The sequence below is a fragment of the Typopeltis vanoorti genome, chromosome 4 (genome assembly GCF_054136105.1).
Source record: "Typopeltis vanoorti isolate ZY-2024b chromosome 4, IOZ_Tvanoo_1.0, whole genome shotgun sequence".
Lineage (NCBI taxonomy): Eukaryota > Metazoa > Arthropoda > Arachnida > Uropygi > Thelyphonidae > Typopeltis > Typopeltis vanoorti.
Genome location: NC_143552.1, coordinates 30,060,487 through 30,084,653, shown reverse-complemented (window position 1 = coordinate 30,084,653; position 24,167 = coordinate 30,060,487). Strand labels below are relative to the sequence as shown.

The following is a 24,167-nucleotide window of genomic DNA, read 5'->3' as shown; positions in this document are numbered from 1 at the left end:
CTTTATTGAGGTCTCTTCAGTGGGAGCCAGGCCCAAGCGAAGATACCAAGGCAGAAGCATTAGTGAGGTCATCTCCTCCTATAGGAGCTGCCAAACGGTGTGCCACCTTTTTATTAAATTACTCTGGATTTAGAGAAAGATGTTGAAAGTTTATTTTTCACTTGGTCAGACTATAATAAATTTAGTTGAATCCTTTATCCAAGTGTATGCAAAGTTTGCACCTGAAAGTATCTTCAGGACTGGGGTAAAGTGATACAACACTGGGCGACTCCTTGCAGTGTTGGTAGGAGAGTTGGTAGCTTGCTCCACCTTTGCAAGGAGTTGCCCGGTGTTGTACCACTTTACCCCAGTCTTGAAGATACTTTCAGGCGCAAACTTTGTTTGCACACACTGAGATAAAGGAGTCAACTAAATTTATTATAGTTTGACCAAGTGAAAAATAAACTTTCAACATCTTTCTCTAAATCCAGAGTAATTTAATAAAAAGGGGGCACACTGTTTGGCAGCTCCTATAGGAGGAGATGACCTTGCTAATACTTCTGCCTTGGTATCTCCACTTGGGCCTGGCTCCTACTGAAGAGACCTCAATAAAGGTCGAAACTAGTCTGGGTAGTGGCCCTTCCCTTAATGCATAACATTATACATATCCACAAGGAAATGTGTTTTGCATTATGGGAGATACTGAGATAGGAGTGTTGGTAGCTTGCTCCACCTTTGCAAGGAGTCGTTCGGTGTTGTATCACTTTACCCCAGTCCTGAAGATACTTTCAGGTGCAAACTTTGTTTGCACACACTTGGATAAAGGATTAAACTAAATTTATTATCAGGAAAGCAAAATATTCTGGAAGCAGTTGAAAAAATTTAGAAATGGAGGAAAGAGGAGTACTGTAAAAGAATCAAAGATCATAAACGTGCATGAAAACTGAAGATATTTTAGATATCTGGAATAATTAATTTGGAAGATTGCAAAATGAGACAAGCAGTGATAGCACAGTGGTGGAAGACATTGCAAAGAAATGTAATCAGGAATACATATCAATAATTTGGTAGAAAAATCCATCAAAAACCTCAAAATGATGTTTGACCAGAACTCTTGAAATATGGAGGTATAAAAGTTTTACAGTGGCTATCTTGCATAATTCAGAAGACTTGGTCCAAACATAGACTTACTGATAATGGGAGTAGCTCTCATAGTAACCATCTATAAAAAAAGAAATAAAACTAAATGTGAGCAGTATAGAGGAATTTTCCTACTGAATGTTCATGATAAAATTTATGCAGACATACTAGAGAAAAGGCTAAGAAAAATTTTGAAAGGGAAACTTTAAGAAGCATCAAGCTAGGTTCAAGCCAAATATAGAATATTAGGATCAAATTTTCACTTTAAGACAAATAGGTGAGAAATTATGAGCATATACAAGATCTATATTTGAGTTTTGTAGATCTAGAAAAGGCATATGACAAGATACCAAAAGAAAAGCTGTTCAAATTATTACAATTATATGATATAAATGGGACTTTATAGTAAGCATTACAGTCTCTATTTGAGTTGTTAGTCAGCACTTAGAATTAAGAGGATAAAGTCATTGGGAAATGTAGCTTACATTGCTGCTTATGATAAGTGATGACCTATGTCCTCTAAGAGTGGAGAATTTGGAAGGTAGTGAGACAAATGATTTTGAGAGCGTATGGTGTGAGGTAGAGGTAGGCAAGACAGGAAATATTGTGTGGGGTGTTGCTACAGACCCAGGAGCACAGAAGATGGGGACCAGGAGATGTTTAGACAGCTAAGCTTGGCAAGTGCAAGAAGAATGATTGTTATGGGAGATTTTAACTTCAGTAGTATAAATTGGAGAGAGGAAGATGCATGTAACAATAGGGGAATGGAATTTCTAGAATTCTTGAGGGACAAATGTCTTAGGCAACATGTAACAGAGGGAACAAGAGGTTCAAAAATTTTGGATTTGGTTATAGCATCAGAAGAGTTGATAATAACTGAGTTGACGTCTTTCCCACCAGTTGGAGAGAGTGACCATATGGTTTTGACTTGGAAAATGAATAGACATGCAGGAGTATCAAAGAGACGGGAACTTATGTGGAATTATAAGGCAGGTGATTATAATAGTCTTAGACGTCAACTTCGGGAAGTTTCATGGAGGGAGGAATTGGAAGGCAGGGATATCACCAGTGCGTGGGAAATTGTGAAAGAATATTTGTTATCAGCAATGGTAAGTTGTATACCACGAGTGAAGAAGAGGGCGCAATTTGGAGTAAAGTGGATGACAAGCAATATTAAACAGGAATTGCATGCGAAAAAGAGGCTATGGAAGAGATATAAGGAGACAGGTGAAGAGATGCATGAGAAATATAAGACACAGGCCAGAAGAGTGACTCATGTGGTAAGGAAAGCGAAACTGGAATATGAGAGGAGATTGGCTCTAAGATCCAAAGAAAATCCTAGGGAATTTTTTAGCCATGTGGCCAGTAGGAGGAGAAATGACTGTGGAAGAATGATATTGTGGGATAAAAATGGGAATAGAGTGACTGATGCAGAGGACATAGTGGAATTGTTCAATGAACACTTTATTGGAGTATTTCATCCTAGAGGAGTCAGTTTTAATGCTAGAGGGATAGGACTGGTACGAGGTCTGGAGTACAGGAGGAGAGTGTGTTTCAGATACTGAGTACTCTGGATGTCAGTAAAGCTGTGGGACTGGATGGTATTTCGCCACGAGTTTTGAGAGAATGTGCTAGGGAATTGACAATACCTTTAACGTGGCTCAATGAAAGTCTGGCCTTGGCAAAGGTGCCCAGGGAATGGAAGGAAGGTAAGATAGTGCCATTGCATAAGGGTGGTAACAGACTGGAAGTGTCTAATTATAGGCCAGTCTGTGTGTCATCAGTAGTTGTTAAGATCTTGGAGAAAGTAGTGAGGGACCGTGTACAGCATTGGGCAGATGAGGGTAATGTTATCTGTGAGAATCAACATGGATTTGTGAAAGGACGCTCTTGTTTCAGCAATATGCTAGCCTTTTATAATAAAGTTACAAGAGCATTAGATGAGGGAAAGGCATATACTGCAATTTTCTTAGACTTGGCGAAGGCATTTGACAGGGTTTAATAAATTTAGTTTAATCCTTTATCCAAGTGTGAGCAAACAAAGTTTGCGCCTGAAAGTATCTTCAGGACTGGGTTAAGGTGATACACCACCAGGGCAACTCGTTGCAAAGGTGGAGCAAGCTACCAACACTCCTATCTTAGTATCTCCTATAATGCAAAACACATCTCCTTGCGGATATGTCTAATGTTATGCATTAAGGGAAGGGCCACTGCTCCACCTTTGCAACGAGTTGCCCTGGTGGTGTATCACCTTAACCCAGTCCTGAAGATACTTTCAGGCGCAAACTTTGTTTGCTCACACTTGGATAAAGGATTAAACTAAATTTATTATACTCTAACCAAGTGGAAAATAAACTTTCAACATTTGACAGGGTGCCACATGATAAGCTGATATTTAAGTTGCAGCACATGGGTCTGGATGTCAGATTGGTCAACTGGATTCAGGATTGGCTGTCTGATAGGTATCAGAGAGTTGTGTATGGTGGAGCAGTTTCCGTGAGGCAGAGGGTTACAAGTGGGGTCCCACAGGGCTCAGTACTAGGACCTATATTGTTTAACCTTTATATCAATGACATAGCCAGTGGATTGCAGGGGGACATTCAGTTGTTTGCGGATGATGCGAAGCTTGGAAGGATTATTAGTAATAGTGCAGATGTGGTAGCCCTGCAAGAGGATTTAAATAAGCTAGATAGATGGGCAAATGAATGGGGGTGTCATTTTAATGCAGCAAAATGTAAGGTCTTGAGGTTTGGGAAACATCGATGGGATGCTGCATACTCTATGGGAGGAGTTATACTGGAGGAAGTAGGGGAGACAAGAGATCTGGGGTTGATGATTGATAGAAACCTGAAGTTTAGAGGACATATTGCAAAGGTGGTGAAGGTAACACAGAGGATTGCTGCTATTATGAGAAGGACACTGACCTGCAGAGATAAGAGGGTTATCATTCCGTTGTATAAGTCTCTGATCAGACCACACTTGGACTATTGTTCTCAGATTTGGTCCCCAGGATTTGAAGGGGATAAATTAACTGTGGAAAGGATACAAAGACGGATGACAAAGATGGTTTCAGGACTGTACAAGGATAGTTATGAGGATCGGCTGAGAGAATGTGGACTGCAGAGTTTGGTGGATAGAAGAAGGAGAGGTGATATGATTGAGACTTTTAAACTGTTGAGAGGTGGTTACAGGGTTGACACTGGGGAGTTCTTTCGCTTGGTTGATCAGCGGGAAGGAGTGATGACAAGAGGCCATCCCTGGAAGTTACGAAAGGAAACTGTGAGCAAGAGGGTAAGGAGTGGTTTCTTTGTGTGGAGGGTGGTTGAGCCGTGGAATGCATTGCCTGATGGAGTGGTGGGAGTGAGAACGGTCAGTGGGTTTAAGGAGTGGTATGATAAACTTTGTGTTTCTCAGGGGGGGGGACCTCCCCTCGATGAGTCTTGACAGACTTTATGTCTTAGAAAGGACCTCCCTCGATGAGTCTTTTGACTCCTTGGAGGCCTGAATAATAATAATAATAATAATAATAATGAGTCCAATGATAATGGGAACAGATTGATCAACTTTGCTTCTTTAAGAAACATCATTATTGTTAGTACAATGTTTAATCATAAAGACATTCATAAAATGTCCTGGAAATCTCCCACTGGAAACATCTTTAACCAACTTGATCATCTTCTAATTGATGCAAAACACCTGTCCAATTTGATGGATGTCTGATCCTGTAGAGGAGAAATATTGACTCTGGACACTATTTAGTTATATCAAAGATTAGAAGCAGAATCTTAAATGCAAGGAAGATGAATGAATATCATGCCAGAAAGTTTAATAATGGATAACTGAAGGAATCAGAAGTTAAATCCAGATATGGTGAAAGAATTAATGAAAAACCTGTCTAATCTAACCGATTATTAGGAGAGTGAAAGATAATAGTAAAGTGGGAAAGGTTGTCAGTGTGTTGCTTGAGGTATGACAATGATGAATTGAGGCAGAGAGCAACAATCATGACCGGTATGCAGACAGAGCTGTGTGAGAAGGATGTTCAAGTTGTGGATGTGTGGCATGTATTTGAGGGAATAATGGAATTATACAAAAGTGTTGAATTATATTTGAATGGCTTTGAAGTGAATGAACTGGAAAAACTATCACTAGATGAAAATGCAGAGGGTGCTGCGAGCAAGAGGTCAGAAGCAGGAGAGGAAGTGAACGATCAGGAGAGTGGAACGAAGAGACTCATTCAGATTGTAGTAGTCTGAGAGATGAAGAGAGAATGGGAATGCAAGAGGAACAGGAAAATGTGGGGGGGAGGGTTAGTCCAAGTGGATAGTGAGACACATCACAAAGAGAGTGGATGTTGGCAGTAGTACTGAATGTATTAGAATAATCAGCATAGAAATGGAAGGGTAGGGTAGATTGAGGAGATATATGATGATAAAGGTGATTGGTCAATGGGAAGTGTGGTGAGGAAATCACAACCAACAAGTGGCTTGGGGAGGACTGGTTATAGACCTAAAACTTGAACTGCTGTGTTTATTTACAAATGCCAGGAGTATCAGAAATAAGGGAGATAAAATTTTTTCACTGATTGAGCTTATTCATCCAAAAATTGTTGGAATAAGTGAAACATGATTGAATGAAAATGATATCTTGATGGGAATAGAAATGAAAATATAGTGGGTTTTTTTTTTCATGAGGATAAAAAAAGTCAAGAAAGGTGGAGGAGTGCTGTTGATGATAGCAAGGGAATTATGTGTACATAATAAGGTAGACATGAAAGAGGGAAATAGTGGCAATGGTTTTAAAGTAAGATGGTGTGAGGTGGAGTTTGAAAGAAAGATATATTTAGTTGGATGTTGCTATAGCACAGGGAATGTGGAGGGAGGTGATGAAGAAATGTATAAACAACTTGGGTTAGCAAGGAAGGGAAGGGGGATTATTATGGGTGATTTGAATTATGGCAGTATAGATTGGAATGAAGAGAGCATTTTTGAATAAAGAAAATGAATTTCTGGAGTTCCTGTGAGATAAATATCTTAGGCAGTATGTAAAAGAGGGCATGCAAAGATCAAGAGTGAGTTTTAAATGTGATCATTTCATCAGAGTATGAATTGTGAAGGGGGGGGTCACACTCACCAATTGGTAAGAAGTCTTCATATGACTAGCCACATCCCACATCACCTGGGATGTGGCTAGTCATATGAAGACCTCTATGAGGAAAGAATATATGTGAAAGTACAAGGCTGGTGATTATGACAAGCTTAGGAGACTGCTTGGAGTTACAGCATGGTATGAGGAGTTCAGTAGTAAGTAAATAAATGCTGCTGGAACTGACAAAGAAATACATAACAGCATCAATGAGTAAATATTTTTGGAAAGTCAAAAGGTTAAATAAGGTAGGTGTAAAATGGATGAATGAAGGGATTAAGCATGAAATCTGGAAAAAGACACTTTTGGAGGCAGCTCAGGATCAATAATGGTAATAATCAGTTCCATTCAGGAGTGTAAAGAGCAAGAGTGACTCAGTTGCTAAGAGCAGCAGAACTACAGTACGAGCAGAAATTGGCAAATCATTCCAAGAAAAACCCTGGAGAGTTTTTCAGATATATGGCAAGTAGAAGGAAAAATCATACCATTTTTGATGTCATTTTGCCACATATCTTAAGGGAATTTTCAAAGCAATTAGTATTAGCCTTGGCCTGCTGCTTTAACAAGAGTCCCAAAGGAGTGTAAAGAAGGTAAAAGTGTTCCACTTCACAAAGGTGGTGATAAGCCTAAGGCAAAAAATTATAGGCTGATATCTGCAGTTGTAGTTAAGATATTGAAGAGGTTGGTGAGAGATAAGATACAAAAGTGAGTTGATAACAGTAGTGTACTTGTTAGCATGGGTTTGTTAAAGAGGTCGTGTTTAACCAACTTGCTTATATGCTATAACAAGGTGACGAACATATTGGACAAGGGAGATGCATATATAGTGATATACTTATATTTTGCAAAGGCTTTTGATAGATCCCATACCACAAGCTGGTCACCAAACTGAAGCAGATGGAGATTTGATGATAGACTAGTAAGTTAGATAGGTGACTGGCTATCAGATAGGTATCAGTAAGTTGTTTGAGGGGGGGGGAGGAGTACTGTCTTACAAGAGGAAAGTCACTGGTTGTGTGCTACAGGGATCTGCTTTGGGACCATTGTCATTTAATTTGTACATTAATGATATTGCGATAAGTTTAACTGATGATATGGAACTGTTTGCAGATGATGCAAATTTGGGGAAAGTGATGAGGAATCAAGCAGATATTGTGGTCTTACAGGATGCCTTGAGTAGACTGTATGAGTGGGCAACAGTATGGAACTATTAGTTCAGTGTTGCAAAGTGTAAGGTTCTGAAATTTGGTAGTCAACAATGGAATGCAAAATATACACTTGTGGGGAAATTTCAGAGGAAGTTGAGGAGAGAAAGAAGAAACCTTGGAGTGGTGGTGGACAAGGATCAGAAGTTCAGAGTTCACATTGTAGAAGTTGTGAAGTTATCACATCATATTACAGCAATGAATCAGAGAAATGTGCAAAAATGAATAGGTTCTGGTTCCATTAAGCCTTGATCAGGCTTCGTATGAATTTTTGTGCACAGAATAGGTTCCCCTGGTTTTCATGGTGATTATGATATATTGGAAAGGGTACAGAGAAGACTGACTAAGGTGGTAAGTAGTCTTTCAGATGTGGGACATGAGGACAGATTGAGGGAAAGCAGTTTGCAAAGCCTTGTGAATAGAAGGAAGAGAAGGAATGTGATTGAGACATTTAAGTTTGTAAAGGGTTGTTACTGGATTAATGTGGAAGAAATTTTTCATAGAATGGGAGAAAGGGATAGAAGGAACATTCCTGGAAGCTGTATAAGAAGGGCATGAGTGGGTTCTTTGCATGGAGAGTGGTTGGTAAGTGGAATGCATTACCTGGCATTGTGGTGAATGCAAATATATTGAATGAGATTTGGTGTGATGGGATTTGTATGTAACTGTATGCCTCCTCTGATGATTCTTTGACTCCATGGAGGTTTGATATTAATAATAAAAAGAATAATAATATGGAAATAGAGAAGAGAACAACAAAAAGTAATCCCTGGAACTTGAGTAAAAGTGTGTTTAGTAAGATAGCGAGGATTATTTTGCTTGGATACTAATGAGAGGATGGAATAAGTTAACAGAGTGTGCGTGTTAACAGTAGTGTATTGTAATTCATTGTTGGTGTTGTGTGAGTAATTAGTATGGTCCCATAATGAACCATAGGACTCTGTAGAGAAGCCATAATTATTAGTATTATATTAGCTGTGAGGTCAAAAGACTCATCTAGGACTTCCTTTAAATTCCACAGTACCTGTTATATTACTTTAAAATTTATGCATTTGTAAGGGGGACAGGAAAGTAATCAATTATTTTTAATAGGTCATTTTTAGCCGATTGTTTTTTCTTAAATAACACATAAATTATTAAATTTGATTTTTTTTAAATATTAGCATTACTTTTCTATTTAAAAAATGTTTTTTTTTTTAATTTTAGATTATTTTTTTTTAATATGGCGGACTTTAAAGTTGAAGAGTACCATTTACGTCATTGTATGCTGTTTTTGTTTCACCAAGGAAAGAATGCTACCGAGGCTACCAAAATCATTTGCTCAACTTATGGAGACGTATTGAAGTTAACAAATGTCAGTGATGGTTTAGGAGATTTGCCGATCTGGAAGACCTCTTACTCTAGATGATGATGCTCTTAAGACTCTCATTAAATCAGATCCAAAACAAATCATACAAGAATTAGCAGAGAAAATTCATCATGGTCAACTGTCCAAGAGCACTTACATAAGAGTGGCAAGGTTCTTAAACAGGGTGTATGGGTACCGCATGAACTGTCAGAAAACAATAAAGCACAGAGATGGGCGATTTGCAATTCATTGTTGACCAGACAACAAAATGACCACTTTTTGGAATGGGTGATAACTGGTGACGAAAAATGGGTGCTATATAAGAATAATAAATGCAAAAAACAGTTACTATCTCCAAATCAAACTCCAATTCCAACACACCTAAAGATGGACTTCATCCACAAAAGGTTCTGTTGTGCATTTGGTGGGATACTCATGGAATTATTCATTATGAACTCATGGTGTAAGGAGATTTGCACCTTATTAGTATGGGACCTAATAGATTCAGCCATCTACTGTGAACAATTAGAACAACTACATCAAGCATTGTTAATCAAATGTCCTGTGCTTGTCAATCGAAAAGGGGTAATTTTGCAGCAAGATAATGCAAAACCACATTCTGCAAGAATGATTCAAGAAAAAAATAGGCAGTTAGGATGGGAACTTCTACCACATCCTTCATATTCGCCAGATATTGCCCCTGGTGACTATCACTTATTCAGGTCCTTAGAACACAGCATAAGAAATAAAACCTTCCATTTGCAAGATGATGTCCAAAGGAGTTTGATATCATTTTTTGCCTCCAAAAAAAAACTTTTTTCAAAAAAGGAATTCTAAACTTAGTAGATTGTTGGAATAAGGTTATAATTAATGATGGCGATTATAGAATTGAATAATGTTAATTTGTTCTTGAATAAAATTTATATTAAAATTAAAAATGTAGTTCAAAAAATTGATTAGTTTCCAGTCCCCCTTATACAAAGGATAGAAGATTTTGTCCTGAAACTTTGAGGTATGGGAGTGGCCATACGGAGTCCAATGACATCACATGTGAATAATTATGTTTCTTGTTTCTGCTTCTTCTGTTTGTGAAAAATTTCCCCAGTACTGGTCTTTGAAATCCTCTCAATGATATTATATTCTTTCAACTGATATTTTAAGTTATTATAATATCAGTTTCATAACTTATTTTAACGGCATTACAACACCGAACCAACTAAATCATAAAAAGGTGTTTACTAACTGGCTTATATTTCATTGGATTTCAAACCTGCATCTTCAGAACACATTACATGTTATGGTTAACACGTGACAATGAATAAGGGAAACAATTCAAATTGTAACAGACAAAAGATCTAAAGTCCTAATTTGGCATCCTCTAATGTTGTAAGAAAGAAGTATTACTTCTATGTATGAGTTGATCTTAAGATAACAGTCCCCCACATTTTTGGCAAATTAATGAAACCATACTTGTTCAGGTTAGGAGAATGCTTCATAGTCATGGCCGATTCTAAAAATAGCCTTGCTGACTTGTAATGACTTCTATAAAGCATATTAATTTTCTTTCATCTAATCTTGTATGAAGGGATGTTCAAAGCATGGTCTGCCAGTCCAGACTTGCTATAATAATGGTAGCAAATGTATTTTTTATGTTCTCCAATGCAGATGTTAACAGATATTCCTGTCTGTTCGTAGTAGGCCAAGTCACAGTCTCATGGAACTTCGTATGCTCCAGGATATGACAAGGGATGGAGTGTATCTCAAGATGAACAGATCAGAGTTGCTAATTTTTCATGTGATTTAAATGTGCAAAGGTTATATTTGGCTATGTTTTCGGATGTGTCTTGGACATAGGGAATAGTAATAGTAGTATTTTGATTTTGTTCTTGTGTGTTTGAGGAGGAGGAAGTAAAAGGATCATATAGTGTTTTATCTATTTTGTAGGAGCTGTAGCCATTGGCAGTAAAGTATGGTGAAGATATTTAAGTTTGGAAAGAGTTGCATCATTAGAACAAATAGCTCTGGATCTGTATGTGTATAAGTGTTATAAAAATACCATGCTGTTGGGTTGGATGATGATGTGATTGTTTATATAGATATCTTTCTGTGTATGTTGGTTTTCTATAAATGGAAAAAGATAGTGAACTATCTGAAATCCGGGTGACTAATGTGTCAAGAAAAGGCAAACAGTTATTAGATTATTTTTCCACTGTAAAGTGAATTTTGGAGTATTGGCCGTTTAGGTAAGTAACAAAACAATCCAAGGTGTTTTGTCACCAAATGGCTAACATCATTAACAGAGTGTAACCACACTAAGGGCTTGTATGTAGTTATGGTATGTATTTTGTTTTCAAAGTGTTCCATGTAAGTTAGCTAAAATCTTGTCCATCACTTCTTCATATACACAAAACTCAGGCATTCAAATCTGAGCATAGTAGTCCAATATTATCATCTCAATGTTTTTAAGGAGAGGCAAGAACTTTCTTATCTCTCCTTACTTGGCATTGTGGTTTTCAATAACCAAATGATCCTTTTCAGTTTGTCCACAATGCAGTATATCCCTTAAACTTTGACTCTGTCATTTCCCCTAAACCTGTTCTCTGTCATTTCTGGATCACTATCAAGAGAACTCTGATTTCCTTTGGCTGATAATATACTGATATACTGGCATATAAGGCATCTGGATGCATAAGATAAGCCTCAAAATTTCTTTTCGAATTTTTTTTTTTTTTTTTTGTGCTATACTCACCATATGTGTATGGTCCTCTCATGCAGCACTAGCTCAGGCAGTGAACTGGTGTCACAAGGAGAAGTAGAGGTGTACTTGAACAGTGTTTGAAAAATTTTTTTCCCTTAATTATATCATGCAGATTTTTAAAAGTAGTCATTTTGTGTGATAGTCAGACTGGATATAATCATTATACTATGGTACTGAGGTTCTTAAAGTCTTTCTTTCACTTGTTATTTTGATTAATGTGGAAGCGCTAGTTAAAGTTACAAAAATGGTAGCATGATAGCAGTAAAGAAGCCTACACCAGCAAGGTAAAAGGTTTCATCTTAGAGATTTAAGTTTTTTTCCTGGAAATTTTGCAGTGGATGTGATACAACAATTGTTTTATTAATGTGCCCAAAAAGTTAAAGGAGTGTTAGATTAAATGGTAAGAAGAAATGTATTATTGTGTGAGGGAAGTGTGATGGGCATTCCAAAAAAGAGAACTGTGTTATGAGGAATAATCAGGAAATGAATGGAAGTGCCTGTGACAGTAATAATAGAAGTGATGTGGAAGAGTTTAGGCAAGAGTTAATGAAAATGAAGAGTCAGGTTAAATGTATGGAGGTGGAAATTGAACATTCAAAGAAGAAATTTACTGATGTAAATGAGGAGGTTAATAGGAAGAAGTAAGTATCTAAAGATGATAAGGTAGTAATAAATTTAGTTTAATCCTTTATTCAAGTGTAAGTAAACAAAGTTTGCACCTGAAAATATCTTCAGGACTGAGGTAAGTTAGTTCAACACCAGGCAACTCTGAGCAAAGGTGGACCAAGCTCTCATCACTCCTTGTCTCAGTATCTCCCATAATGCAAAGCACATCTCCTTGCAGACATGTATACTGCTATTCATTAAGGGAAGAGCCACTACCCAGACCAGTTTCAACCTTTACCGATGTCTCGTAGGGTCTGGGTAATGGCCCTTCCCTTAATGCATAGCAGTATACATGTCTGCAAGGATCTGGGTAGTGGCCCTTCCCTTAATGCATAACAGTATACATGTCCGCAAGGAGATGTTGTTTGCATTATAGGAGATACTGAGACAAGGAGTGATGAGATCTTGGTCCACCTTTGCTCAGAGTTGCCTGGTGTTGCACTACCTTACCTCAGAAGATATTTTCAGGCACAAACTTTGTTTGCTTACATTTAGATAAAGGATTAAACTAAATTTATTATAGTCTAACCAAGTGAAAAATAAACTTCCAACATCTTTCTCTAAATCCATGATAAGGTAGCTTTATGTATAGACTCAATCATTAAAGATGTGGTAAATAATAAGGTGCATAAGACATCTTTTCCAGTAAAGAGAGTGGAGAGCGTATGTGCGCAAAATGCAGGCAGTTGGAGGAAATAAGTACATTAGATATATCGATATCCGACTTTGTTGCTCTAGGAACGGAGAATGAATGTAGGAAGACAAGTAGTATGATAGCAGAGAATGAGAAAATAATAGTTGATAGTGTGGAAGGTGTGAGTGACTGTGGAAGTTTAGGAGATGGTTTTGTTTGGGAGAGTGAATTTAGATTAAGAGTGACTGACCTGCAGAGGGAGATAGATGAGTTGAAAGAGGAGGTGGAATGTCTTGTGAATGAGAGCAGAAGTATGAAAGATAAGATTAGGAGAATGGAAGAGATAAATGCAAGGCGAATCAGAGCAGGAGAGAGAGAGAATTTAGGGAGTATGAGTGAGAGGTATGGGGGTGCTAGAAGAGGAGAGAATGGAAACAGTAGAAGAGAGGGAATGAGAGAGAGGTATGGGAATGCTAGCAGACGAGAGGATGGAAACAGTAGGAGAGACGGAATGAGAGAGAGATATGGAAGTGCTAGAAGAGGAGAGAATGGAAACGGTAGGAGAGATGGAATGAGAGAGAGGTATGGGAATGCTAGAAGACGAGCGGATGGAAACAGTAGTAGGAGAGACAGAATGAGAGAGGGATATGGAATTGCTAGAAGTGGAGAAAATGGAAACAGTAGGAGAGAGGGAATGAGAGAGAGATGTATGGGAGTGCTAGAAGAGGAGAGAATGGAAACAGTAGAAGAGAAAGGTATGGGAATGAAAGAAGAGGAGAGAATGGAAACAATAGGAGCAAGGGAATGGTAAGAGGTATAATGTATGGCGACTCAGTGATCCGTGGTGTTCAAGATAGGATGCATGAGGAGTGTTTGCCAGGAGGAACAATAGAAAGGGTGGCTATGGCAATTAAGAGAGGTGAAAGGGTGGATGAGATGATTGTGATGGTAGGAACGAATTACTTGAGTGGTAATGTAAGTCGGGCAGCGAGAGATATGAGATTTTTGCTTGAGACTGTACGGAAGAAGACAGAGAGAGGAAAAATAGTGTGCGTGTTGCCTAGGTATGATAATGATGAGCTGAGCAGAAGAGCGGTGATATTGAATGGCATAATAGCGAGAATGTGTGACAAGAGAGGACTGGTATATGTGGATGCCTGGAGTGTGTTTGAGGAAAGAGAGGAGTTGTATGCGAGAGACCGTTTACATTTGAATGAGGAAGGACGTAGGCATCTGGAGAGATTGCTGTTCTGAACGAGTCAGTGTGTCCCAGGGAGGATGATAGCAGGGGTGGCCTCTTGTGGGAATGGATACTTGGGAGAAGGGAGACAATGTCAGGTAACACTGAGCCCAGTGGAGTCCAGAAGAGATAATGCTGGGTATAGAAACAATGGCATTTATATGCTGTATACTAATGCCAGGAGTATCCGGAATAAGGGAGAGGAATTGGTGGCGCAGATAGCATCAGCCTGGCCAAAAATTATTGCGATCACTGAGACGTGGTTGACAGAAGGGGATATAACAACAGGAATAGAAGTCGCTGGGTATAGCATTTTTCGTCAGGATAGGAGGGGAAAGCGTGGTGGTGGGGTACTGCTTATGATAAGTGATGACCTATGTCCTCTAAGAGTGGAGAATTTGGAAGGAAGTGAGACAAATGATTTTGAGAGCGTATGGTGTGAGGTAGAGGTAGGCAAGACAGGATATTTAGTGGGGTGTTGCTACAGACCCAGGAGCACAGAGGATGGGGACCAGGAGATGTTTAGACAGCTAAGTTTGGCAAGTGCAAGAAGAATGATTGTTATGGGAGATTTTAACTTCAGTAGTATAAATTGGAGAGAGGAAGATGCATGTAGCAATAGGGGAATGGAATTTCTAGAATTCTTGAGGGACAAATGTCTTAGGCAACATGTAACAGAGGGAACAAGAGGTTCAAAAATTTTGGATTTGGTTATAGCATCAGAAGAGTTGATAATAACTGAGTTGACGTCTCTCCCACCAGTTGGAGAGAGTGACCATATGGTGTTGACTTGGAAAATGAATAGACATGCAGGAGTATCAAAGAGACGGGAACTTATGTGGAATTATAAGGCAGGTGATTATAATAGTCTTAGACGTCAACTTCGGGAAGTTTCATGGAGGGAGGAATTGGAAGGCCGGGATATCACCAGTGCGTGGGAAATTGTGAAAGAATATTTGTTATCAGCAATGGTAAGTTGTATACCACGAGTGAAGAAGAGGACGCAATTTGGAGTAAAGTGGATGACAAACAATATTAAACAGGAATTGCATGCGAAAAAGAGGCTATGGAAGAGATCTAAGGAGATAGGTGAAGAGATGCATGAGGAATATAAGACACAGGCCAGAAGAGTGACTGTGTGTCATCAGTAGTTGACATATAGATGTAGGCCAGTCTGTGACACACAGACTGGCCTACATCAGTAGGCCAGTCTGTGTGTCATCAGTAGTTGTTAAGATCTTGGAGAAAGTAGTGAGGGACCGTGTACAGCATTGGGCAGATGAGGGTAATGTTATCTGTGAGAATCAACATGGATTTGTGAAAGGACGCTCTTGTTTCAGCAATATGCTAGCCTTTTATAATAAAGTTACAAGAACATTAGATGAGGGAAAGGCATATACTGCAATTTTCTTAGACTTGGCGAAGGCATTTGACAGGGTACCACATGATAAGCTGATATTTAAGTTGCAGCACATGGGTCTGGATGTCAGATTGGTCAACTGGATTCAGGATTGGCTGTCTGATAGGTATCAGAGAGTTGTGTATGGTGGAGCAGTTTCCAGGAGGCAGAGGGTTACAAGTGGGTCCCACAGGGCTCAGTACTAGGACCTATATTGTTTAACCTTTATATCAATGACATAGCCAGTGGATTGCAGGGGGATATTCAGTTGTTTGCAGATGATGCGAAGCTGGGAAGGATTATTAGTAATAGTGCAGATGTGGTAGCCCTGCAAGAGGATTTAAATAAGCTAGATAGATGGGCAAATGAAGGGGGGTGTCAGTTTAATGCAGCAAAATGTAAGGTCTTGAGGTTTGGGAAACATCGATGGGATGCTGCATACTCTATGGGAGGAGTTATACTGGAGGAAGTAGGGGAGACAAGAGATCTGGGGTTGATGATTGATAGAAACCTGAAGTTTAGGGGACATATTGCAAAGGTGGTGAAGGTAACACAGAGGATTGCTGCTATTATGAGAAGGACACTGACCTGCAGAGATAAGAGGGTTATCATTCCATTGTATAAGACCATGATCAGACCACACTTGGACTATTGTTCTCAGATTTGGTCCCCAGGATTTGAAGGGGATAAATTAACTGTGGAAAGGATACAAAGATGGTTTCAGGACTGTACAAGGATAGTTATGAGGATCGGCTGAAAGAATGTGGACTGCAGAGTTTGGTGGATAGAAGAAGGAGAGGTGATATGATTGAGACTTTTAAACTGTTGAGAGGTGGTTACAGGGTTGACACTGGGGAGTTCTTTCGCTTGGTTGATCAGCGGGAAGGAGTGATGACAAGAGGCCATCCCTGGAAGTTACGAAAGGAAACTGTGAGCAAGAGGGTAAGGAGTGGTTTCTTTGTGTGGAGGGTGGTTGAGCCGTGGAATGCATTGCCTGATGGAGTGGTGGGAGCGAGAACGGTCAGTGAGTTTAAAGAGTGGTATGATAGACTTTGTGTTTCTCAGGGGGGGGGACCTCCCCTCAGTGAGTCTTGACAGACTTTATGTCTTAGGAAGGACCTCCCTCGAAGAGTCTTTTGACTCCTTGGAGGCCTGAATAATAATAATAATAATAAAACAAATATCAGATGCCTTGCATAGAAGGAAGGAAGGAATGGGCATCAGAATTAGTGGTAGTGGTGGGCACAAATGACTTGGATAGTGAGACAAAGAATGTGGATAGAAATTTGATGAAGTTGTTGCAGAGATGAAGGATAATATAGGAAAGTGGTTAGTTTGTTGTCTAAATATGACAGTAGTGAACTGAGAAGGAGAGCAATGATATTGAATGACAAAATGGCTGAAATGTGTCAGGCAAAGAGTATTCAATTTGTGAATGTATGGAATGAATTTGAAGGGAAGTTAGAATGGTTTAAAGCTGATGGAATGCATTTGAATGAGTATCACATATGAAATTAGTATTGCTAAAAGCCAGAGAGAGGTTGAGAAGCAGGTTGTAGAAGGACAGGAAGAAGAGAGATACAAAGGTGAGGAAGTGATTATGGTAGAGCAGAGTGTTGCAGGTGCAAACAGCAGGGATGATAAGGATGCAAACGAAAATCAGAGTCAGGTTCAGGGAAACGGGAATGATCAGAATGAAGAGAGAGGTGTACTGTAGCAGAAAGTAAACAACAAATTACATGATAACAACAGTAATTAACTTTAATGAAATGAAAATACAGATATTTTGTACTGAAAATAACAGTACATCATCAGTGCATAGAAACAAGCAAATTAAAGAAATGGGAATACAAGGTACATACAACAATCAGTTTCCCAATTAAAAGCAGTTGCCGAGTGCTAGAAATTAACACGTTTGCTGCCAACTACGAGTATATTCGTAGTTGGTATGTGAGCCACACAAGCCAGCTATGAGTATACTCGTGTGACGCTTACCACCGGCAACGAGGTTACCCGTACTGACCTTGATGAAGTGAAAATGCTTGGCTTGTGGAGCTAGCAGCAAAACTGTGTATACTCATAGATGGAATATGGTCCACACAAGCCAACTACAAGTATACTCGTATGTCGATTACCGCCGGCATCGAGATTACCATACTGACCTTGAAGAAGTGAAATTGCTTGGCGTATGGGAACAAACTATGCTGAAGTAGCATGGTAGCAAACATGTTAATATATTAATAAATAATATTGAGACTATTTTTGATTATTCAAATTAAGTGGATATTGAATCCAACATTATTTCAAAGCCGAATAGAGAAACTACAAGAGTTTCATGCCGAATATAGACACTGTAAAAGTTTCGGTGGATCCAAACGTAAGCAAACCTTTCATGACAGGAGCAACTTGTAGTAAAGGTGGCGTAAGCTCTGATCACTCGTATGGTAAAGTATAAGTTCTGCATCACTTTAACCTGATTATTTACATTTACTTCTGGGTCTGGCTCCCACTGACGAGACCTCAACAAAGGTCGAAACTGGTCTGGGTAGTAACTCCCCCCCCATAATGTATAACATCATACATGTCTGCTAGGAGATGTATTTTACATTATGGGAAATACTAAGGATAGTGATCAGAGCTTACTCCACCTTTACTATGAGTTGCCCCTGTCATGAAAGGTTTGCTTACGCTTCGATCTGCCGAAACTGTTATAGTTTCTGTATTTGGCATGAAGCTCTTGTAGTGTCTCTATTTGGCTTTGAAATAATGTTGGATTCAATATGCACTTTATTTGAATAAGTTTGCATCGCCGAAGTGAAGCCTTTTGGCTCTCTTTTTCAGCTATTTTTGATGATTATTACATAAAATGAGAATCTCCCAATGCCGTTTCAAAGAAAGTTGTGAAGCTCTTTTACATCAGCCAAATCTGAATTGGAATGATTGTCTCTCTCCCAAAAGTTTTAGAGATTCTCATTTTATGTAACCATCAAAAATAGTTTTAATATTATCAAAAAAAAAAAAAGAAAAATCAGCTCACGCCTTTTATTCCCATATAGGGAGTAAGCGAGGCTAGTTTAGACCTATCTAACTTTTGGAGACTGAGTGGGCAGTTCAATCTCTGCTGGCAGCCAATCAGAGATATCTAGCCCAAGGCTGTCACTAATTTATATTATTTATTATCAATAAATTAATATTATTTATTAATATATTAATTTCTAGCATGCAGCAACCATTTTTAATTGGCAAACTGATTGTTGTATGTACATGGTATTCCCGTTCCTTTGATTTGCTTGTTTCTACATACTGATGATGGTGTACTGTTATTTTTAGTACAAAATATCTGTACTTTCATTTCATTAAAGTTAATTACTGTGGTTATCGTGTAATTTATTGTTTATAGTCATGTCACAGATGCCTTGTCTCAAAGAGTGAATAATCATTATTATTTGCATACTAATATAAGGAATATCAGAAATAAAAGAGTTGTTTGTAGCATTGATCAAATCAATATGCCCAAAGATAATTGATATAAGTAAAACTTGGTTGACTGAGAATGATATACTGTCAGGACTAGAAATGACAGGATATAGAATTTTCTAAAAGGATAGGAAGATGAAGAGAGGAGGGGGAGTACTGTTAACGAAAGCAAAGGAATTGTTTCCTTGAAGAGTGGAAGTGGTAAATAGTAGCACATGTAAAGATTTTGAAGCTATTTGGTGTGAAATTGAGATCATTAGAATAGTATATCTAATGAGGATGTTGTTATAGGCCAGGGAATGTTTAGACAAATTAGGTGGACAGGTAAAAAGAAGATATTCCTAATGGGAGATTTTAATTATAGGAATGTGGATTAGAAAGAAGAGATAGTGTGTGGTAACAAGGAGAGTAAATTTGTTGAGTTTTGGCAGGATAACTATCTAAAGCAGCATGTGATGGAAGCAATATGAGGTCTATCAGTGTTGAATTAGGTGATTTCCTCACAGGATGTGGTTGTGAATGAATGAGGTATTAACACTGCCACCTGTTGGTAAGAGATCATGAGATATTGGTTTGGAAGGTAGGGGATGATAAGGATATGAATGAAAATTAGAGTCAGGTTCATGGAAACAGGGAAGGCCAGAAAAAAGAAAGAGGTGTACTGTAGCAGAGAGAGAGTACGAAGTGATGGTGTTAGTGGGATTATCCCTGGGGGGGGGGGGTGGGGGGGGGGGGGGGTGGGGGGGGGGGGGGGTGGGGGGGGGGGGGGGTGGGGGGGGGGGGGGGTGGGGGGGGGGGGGGGTGGGGGGGGGGGGGGGTGGGGGGGGGGGGGGGTGGGGGGGGGGGGGGGTGGGGGGGGGGGGGGGTGGGGGGGGGGGGGGGTGGGGGGGGGGGGGGGTGGGGGGGGGGGGGGGTGGGGGGGGGGGGGGGTGGGGGGGGGGGGGGGTGGGGGGGGGGGGGGGTGGGGGGGGGGGGGGGTGGGGGGGGGGGGGGGTGGGGGGGGGGGGGGGTGGGGGGGGGGGGGGGTGGGGGGGGGGGGGGGTGGGGGGGGGGGGGGGTGGGGGGGGGGGGGGGTGGGGGGGGGGGGGGGTGGGGGGGGGGGGGGGTGGGGGGGGGGGGGGGTGGGGGGGGGGGGGGGTGGGGGGGGGGGGGGGTGGGGGGGGGGGGGGGTGGGGGGGGGGGGGGGTGGGGGGGGGGGGGGGTGGGGGGGGTGCTGTCATCACTGCTAGTTTCATTTAGCAATTTTTCAAAGTAATTACTCCGTACTTCAAGGATATCTTTTTCTCCAGTTTTCATATCACCTTTATCATCTCTGATTCCTTTTACAGCATGCTTTCCTCCATTTCTGAGCTTTTTCGACAGCCCCCAGAAAATCTATCCACCTGTAAAACTCAATGTAGCTTAAAATTACCATAGCGCTTTACATCGATTTTTACAGAGGTCAAGTCTCATGAGAACTGTTACAAAATTTAACCTTGTTATATATTTTTGCTAAATATATAATGTAAATAACCCTGGGAATTGATTGTATTTACTGTTTTAACTAAAGTTTCTAGAATGTCAAAAACAAATGTAATGCTTTGGCATCAGAATTTTGTATAATGTATAATAGCTATGTGTAAGAGTACAAGAAAGTTGTTTACGATTAAGTGTGTGAGAAAGTTATTTATAAGCTCTGCGCATGAACACTTTCAAAGCTAGTATCAAAGAGGTCTGCTAGTTTCAGAGAAGTTTCTGCTGCCTGACAAGACAAGGAAAAAAGAGCACACGGAGGAGAAAAAAGAACAGGCCGGCCTTAACAAAAGGATCAAGGAGAACTGCCGATTTCTTCAGGGTTTACAACCCTTGGTGTAAGGTCCCGAGAAGGCAAAAATTAAAGAGGACAGAGCCGAACACCTTGGGGAGTTTCCAGCAGAGAACTAGGGCAGCTTTCGGTAGAGAACCAGAGGCAGTCGAGAGGAGGCAAGGTCTAGTTGCTGAAGCAGAAGAGGCGAAGCGCTGTTACCGAAGAGAGGCAGTTGGCAGGGAATCAGGAACATACTGACCCAGAGAAACAGAATTTACGGCTAACCCACGCCAGAGGAAAAAATTAGGAAGTCAACTGAAGCCAAAAGCTGCAGAACGATCTTCAAGCCTGTATGCTGAAACTTCTTGCCTGAGTTTTTGAGTACTGGGAAAATTGCAGTCCAAGAATCGCTAATACACCAATGAAATGTCCCCTGATGATGAAGAAAAGGCCTGAGATGAAGGAAAAACCATAGTGACTCTGATGCAGGACCTATGGAAGGTGTCATGACAAAGAGCCTCCATGTGTCCAACCTTTAATGTACATTCTTTTTGTAATCTAGAAGATATGTCATAGATGGACTGATAAGAAATAGTAAATAAGAAATATCTATAAGAGAGTCCTCTGAATTGTTGTTAACTGGAATATAAATTGTAAGATAACTTGCCATAGCTAGCTAATCTCTAGAGTCCTCTGAATTGTTGTTAACTGGAATATAAATTGTAAGATAACTTGCCATAGCTAGCTAATCTCTTTATGAGTAAATTAGTCTCGGCAATTGGGTTTTCTTAAGCAGAGAAGTAACAGAGTAAATATATTGTTTAGTCATTTAATATTGAAAAGGGAAAGTTTGTTTCTTTATGCCAAAAGGATAGGTAGAGAGAGAAGTGTAACCCCCCTATCGCTTATTTAATGAACTTTTATTTTAAAATGTACACCCCTTGAGGGTACATGGCAGGAATTTGATGATGATGATGATATTTTAAAATGTAAATAAATGTGTTTTAATTATATGTCAATAGAGTGCCACCCGATTGTTTATTTTACAATGCACTGTTCCTAAAAAAAATCGGACTTGTGAGCTGGAAACCAAGTGAGATAGCCGAAGCGTATAGTTAAGTGCAAATAGACCACAACTATTTGTATAAAGTTTTACTAAAGGAATTTGTGTTAGAGAAAGAAAGAAATCAACAGGCCATATTACCGAGTTTTATGCCAATTTAAAGATATTAGTGGCGCACTCTCAATAAAAAATAAATTTTCTAGTATCCGTAGGCATAAGACTCGTAGTGCGAAAGATAGATAAACACAGTAAGCAAGAAAGGTTACAAGAGAGAAAGTGTGCACTGTTAATTAGAATAACGGTATTTCAAAGGCACAGTAACTAAGCAGGCTTTATAAATAGCAAGAAATAATAGAAGTAATAGCACGTACATTTTACACATCTTCTTGATATTTATTTTCTATGTTCTTACCAAAGTCTTCCTATGACTTTTGTTTAGCTAGTTTTACACATTGTTTAGTTTTCTTACATTTGTCTCTGGCCTGAATAATAATAATAATAATAATTCTCTAAGAGTGTAAATTGACTTATTTGCCAGGAACTTTTGATATGCTTTCTTCTTTTCCTTCTCTGCCTGTTTAACTTCCTGTGTTCACCGTGGAGTTCTGATTTTTCTATCCTTGCAGACAATGTCACCACATGCCTCTCTGGCTAAATCAATCAATGTTTTCTTCAGAGCTTGCTAATGAATCTCAAAGGTTTGATTCCTGTTCTCAAACTCTTTCATTTTTTCTCGAATAATGTTTGTATATTTCAGTGTACAGTTCACATCTGAGAGCTGGTCAGATGTGAACTGTACACTGAATTTTATTCGCTTTAAAACTTTCTTACATGTTCTTCCTTTCAATTTAAAAGATGTGTTTTAATATAGGAAATGAAATGTCTCAATATGTTACTGCTGAGTAATGTGAACAATCTCTACTATTTAGATTGTTCCCCATTTTTTTAGTTTTAAAATAGTCATAATTAGATTTAAAATAAAATAAAGTGATAAAATATTTAATTTAATTTTAGTTTTGTTTTGTGTACTGAATATAAGAAGAAATTAATCCCATTCACTTTTCAGAATACGATGCGTGGGATGTTTGCTTGCAATTACGGGACAATGGCCTCTTGGCTAAGCCTACCCATGGAGATAAGATTCGCCTCGCACCTCCACTTATTATTAATGAAGCACAAATGAGAGAATGTATAGATATCATTAAAAAGGTTATATTATTTCTGTGATTCATCACACAAATCCTTTTATTGTAATTAAAATATCTGAAATTGTTAATTTTCAAATTACTTTCAAAACAAAAGGATAAAATTCATTCTCACAACAAATTATGTAAATGAACACACAAATTGTACAATAAAATTAGTATAGTCATTAAACTGAATACTTTTATTTAGTATTTATTTCATTGACTCTCATGTATTAATAAAAATGTATGAAAGACTATCAAAACAGTTTTGATACTTCTCTAGTTCTATCAATGCATCAATTTTTGGAAAAGTGTCAATATTTTTTTTTTTTTTTTGCCAAGAATGGTTAGTCACAGAATTTGAGTATTATTATTATTATATAGTAAATAATGAAACATGAATGTATAGTTCACTTGCTAGTAAAATAATAATAATTATTATTATTTGATGCCTGCAGGGAGTCCAAAGACACATAGAGGGAGGGCACTTGCTCTACAACTCTGTCTCCAACACTCAATCCATCAACTGACCACAACTACACCAACACCATCAACCACTGACCACCACCATTTCCACAGACAATCACAAACATCCATGCCCACGGAGGAATTCAAACCCGCAGCCCTTTAGGTAGCGGTATCCACTATATCTGTAGTGGATAACCAGCTGGAAACACTTGAAGCAAGAATAATTCTTCAAAGTTGCTGCTTTATTAATTGGATGATTAATCAGAGGCTGCATAGAGGCTGTGTCATCAACAAAAAATTCTTCAAATTCAAATTTGAACAAAACATTCTGAGGGTGGTTCACCAGATGCTTAACTCGTGGAAAGTTTTAGACTCATTTTGGGAGGTGGGGGTTAAAATTTGTACACTGCATCTTATTCTGCACCATTTGCTTTTTTTGCATAAATTTCTTTGTAGCAAGTGGTTGTGGTATTTATCATTCTGTCTACTTTCCTAAACCTTTCCATGTTTCAGTGAATTGTTTCAAAACTGCAATATAGCCTTATTATTATTAACTGACTTATTATTATGATGTGTCAAAGGACACATCATAAGATGAGTCTTATTAACTGAGGCAAATGCCTCCACCAATTTTTTTCACTGTAAATTTTTTAGGGAGCTGAACTTAGCTTC

At 39.1% G+C, this 24,167-nt stretch overlaps 1 protein-coding gene across 5 annotated transcripts in view; it reads left to right on the top strand.

Moving 5' to 3' along the window:
* The window catches only part of Oat (Ornithine aminotransferase precursor), a 279,809-nt gene extending 256,587 nt beyond the window's left edge, over positions 1 to 23,222 (top strand). For all 5 annotated transcript variants that reach the window (XM_090391734.1, XM_090391735.1, XM_090391736.1 and 2 more), the window contains exon 9: positions 22,907 to 23,222. In XM_090391734.1, the coding sequence (XP_090247860.1) occupies positions 22,907 to 23,067 (161 nt within the window). In that variant the 3' untranslated portion in view covers positions 23,068 to 23,222. The remainder of the gene's footprint in view (positions 1 to 22,906) is intronic.
* The last annotated feature ends 945 nt before the right edge of the window (positions 23,223 to 24,167 follow it).